General features: G+C 39.3%; 1 protein-coding gene across 1 annotated transcript; it reads left to right on the top strand.

Annotated features, from left to right (window-relative positions):
- The first annotated feature begins 7,005 nt into the window (after positions 1 to 7,005).
- Positions 7,006 to 7,974, top strand: LOC127680448 (olfactory receptor 688-like). The gene has a single exon (XM_052175899.1). It carries the CDS (start codon positions 7,009 to 7,011, stop codon positions 7,972 to 7,974), a length of 966 nt encoding a protein of 321 aa, XP_052031859.1. The 5' UTR covers positions 7,006 to 7,008.
- Positions 7,975 to 9,966: the final 1,992 nt, after the last annotated feature.

Below are 9,966 nucleotides of genomic sequence, written 5' to 3'. Positions count from 1 at the left end.
CTAAATCCCCAGAAGACTCAAGGTGAGTGGAATAAGAGAAGGGATGTATTCAGGATGGTGGGCTGAACACAGGTACTGTAGCTTGGAAAGCAGCAGCTACTGCAGAGTCCTGTAACAGGGAGGCTCTTCACACCCTCCTGAAGGGGTAAGTAAGTCAGGGAAGGGCCTGCAGGTTCAGAGGGGAAAAAACAGAGTCCCTGCTTTATAATCCAGTCCTGTTCTCTGAGTGGTGAGGTGACAGAGTCCCTGCCCCGTAGTTCAAGCCTGGTCTCTGACTACAGATCTCATCTCTGGCTTCCACAATTGGTGACAGTGACGGTGATGGTTGATGGTTCGGAGGAACCGCCAGACTGATTTCCAAAGTGGTTGTACCAGTTTGCAACCCCACCAGCAGCAGAGGAGTGTTTCTCTTTCTCCACATCCTCACCACCACCTGCTGTCTTCTGAATTTTTAATTTTAGCCTTTCAGACTGGTGTAAGGTGAAATCTCAGGGTTGTATTGATTTGTATTTCCCTAATGACTAGTGAAGTTGAGCATTTTTTTAAGATGCTTCTCAGCCATCTGAAGTTCTTTAGGTGAAAATTCTTTGTACCCCATTTTTAATAGGGTTATTTGGTTTTCTTGGGTCTAACTTCTTGAGTTCTTGGTATATATTGGATATTAGCCCTCTATCTAATGTAGGGTTGGTGAAGATCTTTTCCCAATTTGTTGGTTGCCGATTTGTCCTTTTGATGTTATCCTTTGCCTTACAGAAACTTTGTAATTTTATGAGGTCCCATTTGTCAATTCTTGATCTTAGAGCATAAGCTATTGGTGTTCTGTTCAGAAACTTTCCCCCTGTACCAATGTCCTCAAGGGTCTTCCCCAGTTTCTTTTCTATTAGCTTCAGAGAATCTGGTTTTATGTGGAGGTCCTTGATCCATTTGGAGTTGAGCTTAGTACAAGGAGATAAGGATGAATCAATTCACATTCTTCTGCATGCTGATCTCCAGTTGAACCAGCACCATTTGTTGAAAAGGCTATCTTTTATCCACTGGATGTTTTCAGCCCCTTTGTCGAGGATCAAGTGGCCATAGGTGTGTGGGTTCATTTCTGGATCTTCCATCCTATTCCATTGATCTGCCTGCCTGTCACTGTACCAACACCATGCAGTTTTTAATACTATTGCTCTGTAGTATTGCTTGAGGTCAGGGATACTGATTCCCCCCATAATTTCTTTTGTTGCTGAGAATAGATTTAGCTATCCTGGGTTTTTTTGTTATTCCAGGTGAATTTGAGAATTGCTCTTTCTAACTCTGTGAAGAATTGAGTTGGGATTTTGATGGTATTGCGTTGAATCTGTATATTGCTTTTGGCAAAATGGCCATTTTAGCTATATTGATCCTGCCAATGCATGAGCATGGGTGATTTTTTCATTTTCTGAGGTCTTCTTCCATTTCCTTCTTCAGAGACTTAAAGTTCTTGTCATAGAGATGTTTCACTTGTTTGGTCAGAGTCACACCAAGGTACTTTATATTGTTTGTGGCTATTGTGAAGAGTGTCATTTCCCTAACTTCTTTCTCAGACTGCTTATCCTTTGAGTATAGGAAGGCTACTGCTTTGCTTGAGTTGATTTTATAAACTGCCACTTTGCTGAAGTTGTTTATCATCTGTAGAAGTTCTCTGGTGGAGTTTTTTGGGTCACTTAGGTAGACTATCATATCATCTGCAAATAGTGATAGTTTGACTTCTTCCTTTCCAATTTGTATCCCCTTGACCTCCTTATGTTGTCTAATTGCCCTAGCTAGTACCTCAAGTACAATATTGAAAAGATAAGGAGAGAGGAGGCAACTTTGTCTAGTCCCTGATTTTAGTGGGATTGCTTCAAGTTTCTCTCCATTTAGTTTGATGCTGGCTACTGGTTTGCTGTATATTGCTTTTACTATGTTTAGGTATGGGTCTTGAATTCCTGTTCTTTCCAAGACTTTAAGCATGAAAGAATGCTGAATTTTGTCAAATGCTTTTTCAGCATCCAATGAAATGACCATGTGGTTTTTTTCTTTGAGTTTGTTTATGTAGTGGATTGCTTTGATGGATTTCCGTATATTCAAACAACCCTGCATCCCTGGGATAAAGCCTACTTGATCATGGTGGATGATCATTTTGATGTGTTCTTAGATTCGGTTAGCAAGAATTTTTTTTTTATTCGATATAATTTATTTACATTTCAAATGACTTCCCCTTTTCTAGCCCCCCCACTCCCCAAAAGTCCCGTAAGCCCCCTTCTCTTCCCCTGTCCTCCCACCCACCCCTTCCCACTTCCCCGTTCTGGTTTTGCTGAGTACTGTTTCACTGAGTCTTTCCAGAACCAGGGGCCACTCCTCCCTTCTTCTTGTACCTCATTTGATGTGTGGATTATGTTTTGGGTATTCCAGTTTTCTAGGTTAATATCCACTTAATAGTGAGTGCATACCATGATTCACCTTTTGAGTCTGGGTTACCTCACTTAGTATGATATTCTCTAGCTCCATCCATTTGCCTAATAATTTCATGAATTCATTGTTTCTAATGTCTGAATAGTACTCCATTGTGTAGATATACCACATTTTTTGCATCCACTCTTCTGTTGAGGGATACCTGGGTTCTTTCCAGCATCTGGCAATTATAAATAGGGCTGCTATGAACATAGTAGAACATGTATCCTTATTACATGGTGGGGAGTCTTCTGGGTATATGCCCAGGAGTGGTATAGCAGTATCTTCTGGAAGTGAGGTGCCCAGTTTTCGGAGGAACCGCCAGACTGCTTTCCAGAGTGGTTGTACCAATTTGCAACCCCACCAGCAGTGGAGGAGTGTTCCTCTTTCTCCACACCCTCTCCAACACCTGCTGTCTCCTGAATTTTTAATCTAAGCCATTCTGACTGGTGTAAGATGAAATCTTAGGGTTGTTTTGATTTAGCAAGAATTTTATTGAGTATTTTTGCATCGATATTCATAAGGGAAATTGGTCTGAAGTTCTCTTTCTTTGTTGGATCTTTGTGTGGTTATATCAGCGTCAATTGTGGCTTCGTAGAAGGAGTTGGGTAGTGTTCCTTCTGTTTCTATTTTGTGGAATAGTTTGAAGAGTATTGGTGTTACGTCTTCTCTGAAGGTCTGATAGAATTCTGCACTGAAACCATCAGGTCCTGTGCTTTTTTTGGTTGGAAGACTTTCTATGACCCCTTCTATTTCTTTAGGGATTATGGGACTGTTTATGGGATGATCTATTTGATCCTGATTTAATTTTTGTATTTGGTAGCTGTCTAGGAAATTGTCCATTTCCTCCAGATTCTCCAGTTGTGTTGAGTATAGACTTTTGTAGTAGGATCTGATGATTTTTTAAATTTCCTCAGTTTCTGTTGTAATATCCCCCTTTTCATTTCTAATGTTGTTAATTTTGATACTGTCTCTGTGCCCTTTGTTTAGTCTGGCTAAGGGTTTATCTATCTTGTTGATTTTCTCAAAGAACCAGCTCCTGGATTTGTTGATTCTTTGTATGGTTCTCTTTGTTTCCACTTGATTGATTTCAGCCCTGAGTTTGATGATTTCCTGTCTTCTTCTTCTCCTGGGTGAATTAACTTCTTTTTATTACAGAGCTTTCATGTGTGCCATTAAGCTGCTAGTGTATGCTCTCTCCTGATTCTTCTTGGAGGCACTCAGGGCTATGATGTTTCCTCTTAGCACTGCTTTCATTGTGTCCCAAAGATTTGGGTATGTTGTGCCTTCTATTTCATTAAATTCTAAAAAGTCTCTGATTTCTTGCTTTATTTCTTCTTTGCCCGAGGTGTCATTGAGTAGATTATTGTGCAACCTCCATGTGTATGTGGGCTTTCTGTTGTTTTTGTTACTCTTACTCCATAGTGATCTGATAGGAGGCATGGGATTAGTTCGATCATCTTGTATTTGTTGAGGTCTGTCTTGTGACCAATTATATAGCCAATTTTGGAGATGGTACCATGAGGTGCTGAGAAAAAGGTTATTCTTTTGCTTTAGGGTGAAATGTTCTATAAATATCAGTTAAATGCAATTGGTCCAAAGCTTCAATTAGTTTTACTCTGTCCCTGTTTAGTTTCTGTTTTCCTGATCGGTCCTTTGAGGAGAGTGTAGTGTTGAAGTCCCCCACAATTATTGTGTTAGGTGCAATGTGTGCTTTGAGCTTTAGTAAAGTTTCTTTTATGAATGAGGGTGCCCTTGCATTTGGCACATAGATGTTCAGAATTGAGAGTTCTTCTTGGTAGACTTTTCCTTTGACCAGCAAAAAAAGTGTCCTTCTGTGTCTCTTTTGATGACATTAGGTTGAAAGTCAATTTTATCTGAAATTAGAATGGCTACTCCAGCTATATTCCTGACACCATTTGCTTGTAAAATTGTCTTCCAGCCTTTTACTCTAAGGTAGTTTTTCTCTTTGACACTGAGCTGTTTCCTGAATGCAGCAAAATGTAGGGTCCTGTTTCATTATCCAGTCTGTTAGTCTATGTCTTTTTATTGGGGCATTGAGACCATTGATGTTAAGAGATATTAAAGAATAGTGATTGTTACTTCCTGTCATTTTTTGATGTTATTTTTTAAATTTGATTGGTTATCTTCTTTTGGGTTTGCTAAAAGAAGGTTACTATCTTGCTTATTCCAGGGTGAAGTTTCCCTCCTTGTATTGGTGTTTTCCTCCTATTATCCTTTATAGGGCTGCGTTTGTGGAAAGATATTGGGTAAACTTGGTTTTGTCATGGAATATCTTAGTTTCTCTATCTATGGTGATTGATAGTTTTGCTGGGTATAGTAGTTTTGGCTGGTATTTGTGTTCTCTTAGAGTCTGCATGAGATCTGCCCAGGATCTCCTAGCTTTCATAGTCTCTGGTGAGAAATCTGGTGTGATTCTGATAGGTCTTCCTTTATATGTTACTTGCCCTTTTTCTCTTACTGCCTTTAATATTCTTTCTTTGTTTAGTATATTTGGGGTTTTGAGTATGATGTGACAGGAGGTATTCCTGTTCTTGTCCAGTCTGTTTGGAGTTCTGTAGGCTTCCTGTATATTCATGGGCATATCTCTCTTTAGGTTAGGGAAGTTTTCTTTCATAATTTTATTGAAGATATTTGCTAGCCCTTTAAGTTGTAAATCTTCACTCTCATCTATGCCTATAATTCTTAGGTTTGGTCTTCTCATTGTGTCCTGGATTTCCTGGATGTTTTGGGTTACAAGCTTTTTGCATTTTGCATTTTCTTTAACTGTTGAGTCTATGGTTTCTATGGTATCTTCAGCATCTGAGATTCTTTCTTCTATCTCTTGTATTCTGTTGTTGATATTTGCATCTATGTCCCCTGATTTCTTCCCAAGGTTTTCTATCTCCAAAGTTGTCTCCCTTTGACATTTCTTAGTTGTTTCTACTTCTGATTTTAGATCCTGGATGGTTTTGCTTAGCTCTTTCACTTGCTTGTTTGTGTTTTCCTGTAATTCTTTAAGAGATTTTTGTGTTTCCTCTTTCATGACCTCAGCCTGTTGACCAAAGTTCTCCTGTATTTGTTTAAGTGATTTTTGTGTTTTCTCCTTATTGGCTTCTGAATTCTCCTGAATTTCTTTCAATGATTTTGTGTTTCCCTTGTAAGGGCTTCTAACTTTTGATCCATTTTCTCCTAAATTTCTTTAAGAGATTTATTTATGTCCTTCATATGATCCTGTAACAGCATCATGACCAGTGATTTTAAATCCAAATCTTGTTTTCCTGGAGTGTTGGGGGTATCCAGGACTCGCTGCTAATGGAGAAATGGGTTCAGATGCTGCCATATTGCCTTGATTTCTGTTAGTAACGTTCCTATGTTTGCCTTTTGCCATTTAGTTCTCACTGGTGTTAGTTGGTCTTGTTGTCAATGCTGGACTCACCAGTGCAAGCTTCCTCTTTGCAGCTGGTCCCCTGGTGCACAGCTGACCTCCTGCACTGCCTGGAGACTGGGTGCCATGGCCCAGGCTGTTCCCAATCCCGAAGCTGAGGCCTGAAGGCTCCCACCAGAGGCCTCAGGGCTGGATCCTCTGCTCTGCAGGGCTGGACTCACCAGAGCACCGCAGGGCAAATTTCTAAGGCCAATATAAAAAGATATAGATAATAGAAGAAATTATCTATATGAGTGAAAAACTTGATGCAAAAGTGCCTCATTTATTCCAAAATTTTATCCATATGTAACTGCAAAAATTGTGCTGTGATGTTCTTATACTTATTAATATCTTGAGATCTTTTAAGAAAATATGATTATTTTATGAATTTACACAGAATCTCTGAAGTTAATCTATAAAATGAGTGGATGAATGGGAATACAAATTGAAGGGAACAGAGAAAGGAATGAAATTTAATGAGCATTAAACTTACTGATCTTTATAGAACAATAATCAGAAATATAAACAGTAGAGACCCAGAATGGAATTGTGCTATGTGTGAGTGTTTCCATGTACATACACATGTGTGCCTACTTGTGTCTTCAGTGTACGCAAAAAAAAGGGATAATAATCATTTGATGAGAAAGCAAAAAATCTATGCTTGATTTTTGAAAATTAATATGTTTATGTACCTTTGGTTAATAAAAAATTCAATTTCATATACTAGTTATGCTATAAACCAAAAACTCAATCATTAAGAATTAATAGCGATAAAAACGCAATATTGATAAAAATTTCTCATCATTGATTCTATATATGTTACTTGTGTCAATCATATATACTGTTTCAATATATATGTTTTAAATATATATGATTAAATAGATATTTTATAGCTTGTAAAGACCACCATAAGGAAATTACGGAAAAGATAACAAAAACAATCAATGTTTGAGTTTTTTCTTCCAGCTGCATTTTTTTCTAAAAGACTTATTGAGAATTCAGTATGTTCAAAAGACCACAACATAATGGGTGAGACCAATATCACTACCTTAAGCCTAGATAACCATGAATATTTTTTTATTTTTCTTCAATTTACAGGCAGATGCTGAGAACAGACACTCCATGAAATGCTTACAGCTCTGCATGAAACCAACAGCTCTGAGTTCCAAGTGTCTGAGTTCATTTTACTGGGGTTCCCAGGCATTCATCAGTTCCAGATCTGGTTGTCCTTACCTATGGTTCTGCTTTACATTGTAGCTCTTGGTGCTAACCTCCTCATCTTGATCACCATCTACTGTGAGCCTAACCTGCATCAGCCAATGTATCAGTTTCTTGGTATCTTGGCCACAGTAGATATTGGCTTGGCTACCACCAGCATGCCCAAGATCCTGGCCATCTTGTGGTTTGATGCCAAGACCATCAGCCTCTCTGCATGTTTTGCTCAGATCTATGCTATACATGCTTTTATGGGCATGGAGTCAGGCATCTTCCTATGCATGGCAATAGATAGATATGTGGCCATTTGTTATCCCCTCCAGTATCCTTCCATAGTCACTGAAGCTTTTGTAACCAAAGCCACACTGTCCATGCTGCTCAGGAATGGCCTGTTAACCATCCCAGTGCCTGTACTGGCTGCCCAGAGACAGTACTGCTCCAGGAATGAAATAGACCACTGCCTTTGCTCTAACTTGGGGGTCATTAGTCTGGCCTGTGATGATATCACTGTTAACAGGTTCTACCAGTTGGCACTGGCCTGGTTAATACTTGGAACTGACATGATTCTGGTCTATGCTTCTTATGCTTTGATTATTCGCTCAGTGCTGAGGCTGAACTCCACTGAGGCAATATCTAAGGCCCTCAGTACCTGCAGCTCCCACCTCATCCTCATTATGTTTTACTACACAGCTATTGTTATACTATCTGTCACTCACCTAGCAGGAAGAAGGGTTCCCCTCATCCCTGTTCTCCTCAATGTGCTGCATATTGTCATCCCCCCATCTCTCAATCCTATGGTATATGCCCTTAGGACTCAGGAGCTGAAGGTGGGCTTCCAGAAGGTTTTTGACTTGAGTGTTTATGTGTCCAGGAAGTAAACTGACTATATGTGAAAGAAATCTACAGGCAGTATTACAGGTAAAAAGAAAGTTTAGACTTTAACCTCAAAGGGGCTTTTTAAAATTTGATCTCTCCTCATTTACAGGGCATCCACTCAAGGTCATCAACTTTGAGTAGTAAACTCCACATGTAAATTGTGTCTTGAAGCTTTTCAGAAATTTCCCTTCTCATTTCCTGTGATAGCCTATGATGCAAGTATTGTTCTTTGCAAGTTCTGTAGACAGGGAAAATAAATTGGAAAACTTTCCCAAGATTGACTAGGAAGTTAAAACCTGAGATTTGGGCACAGATAGTGTCCAGAGTCTCTGCTCTCAACCCTTCCCCTCCTTTAACCTCATTATTAGTTGTCAATAGTAAGTTAAGATACTAAGACAAGTTAACATTTATATACTCATTTTTAGTAAAATTCCCTTTAGAGGAAGGCAGTAGAGGTGAATGACAGCAATGGATTAATCAATTCTACAACCATCAAAAAGAAGAAAATGGGAGCTATCCAGATGACTCAGTGTTTCAAAGCACTTATTACTCTTGTAGAGGACCAGGATTTGATTATCAGCACCCACATAGTGGTTCACAGCTGTGTTTAATTCCAGTCCCAGGAGATCTGATGTGCTCTTCTGGGATCCTGAAGAGTGCATTTGGTACCCAGAAGTATATACAGGCAAAACACCCATGCACACTATATAGTAAAATTAATTAATTTTTGAAATATTTCAATGAAGAAGAAGAGGAAGGAGGAGGAGGAGGAGGAAGAGGATGAGGAGGAGGAGACTATAAGTTTATTGAGGAACCATAAGAAGATCAACTTGAGCGAACTGTAGTATGCATATACAGATCATATGACTCAGGCATAATTACATGCACTCAGAGATACTTTGGGGAAAGCATTTGAATAGTGTGCAGCAGCCATGCTTAATCACATGACAAACACTAGGACCATGAAATCCTTTCATCTAGTAGCATAACTTATGAAGGAAATTATCACTGTCCAAGTACATACAGGATGCAAAAAGCAAACGCCCAAGGGCCATGCAAAAGGAATGGCTTTAAAATTCAAGTGTTTACAGAAACTCTGTAACCTTATGAGGTCCCATTTGTCAATTCTTGCTCTTAGAGCATACGCTATTGGTGTTCTGTTCAGAAACGTTCTCCCTGTACCGATGTCCTCAAGGGTCTTCCCCAGTTTCTTTTCTATTAGCTTCAGAGTGTCTGGCTTTATGTGGAGGTCCTTGATCCATTTGGATTTGAGCTTAGTACAAGGAGACAAGAATGGATCAATTCGCATTCTTCTGCATGCTGACCTCCAGTTGAACCAGCACCATTTGTTGAAAAGGCTATCTTTTTTCCATTGGATGTTTTCAGCCTCTTTGTCGAGGATCAAGTGGCCATAGGTGTGTGGGTTCATTTCTGGATCTTCAATCCTGTTCCATTGATCCTCCTGCCTGTCACTGTACCAATACCATGCAGTTTTTAACACTATTGCTCTGTAGTATTGCTTGAGGTCAGGGATACTGATTCCCCTAGAATTTCTTTTGTTGCTGAGAATAGTTTTAGCTATCCTGTGTTTTTTGTTATTCCAGATGAATTTGATAATTGCTCTTTCTAACTCTGTGAAGAATTGAGTTGGGATTTTGATGGGTATTGTATTGAATCTGTATATTGCTTTTGGCAAAATGGCCATTTTAACTATATTGATTCTACCGATCCATGAGCATGGGAGGTTTTCCCATTTTTTGAGGTCTTCTTCCATTTCCTTCTTCAGAGTCTTGAAGTTCTTGTCATATAGATCTTTCACATGTTTGGTAAGAGTCACCCCAAGGTACTTTATACTGTTTGTGGCTATTGTGAAGGGGGTCATTTCCCTAATTTCTTTCTCAGCCTGCTTATCCTTTGAGTTTAGGAAGGCCACTGATTTGCTTGAGTTGATTTTATACCCTGCCACTTTGCTGAAGTTGTTTATCAGCTGTAGG

Source organism: Apodemus sylvaticus, chromosome 1 (genome assembly GCF_947179515.1).
Source record: "Apodemus sylvaticus chromosome 1, mApoSyl1.1, whole genome shotgun sequence".
Lineage (NCBI taxonomy): Eukaryota > Metazoa > Chordata > Mammalia > Rodentia > Muridae > Apodemus > Apodemus sylvaticus.
Note: the sequence above shows the minus strand (reverse complement) of the source record. Positions and strands in the feature narration are given on the sequence as shown.

What these genes read in the sequence shown, in the direction of transcription:
- LOC127680448 (XM_052175899.1), top strand. Translation starts at nt 7,009, where the DNA reads ATGCTTACAGCTCTGCATGAAACCAACAGCTCTGAGTTCCAAGTGTCT.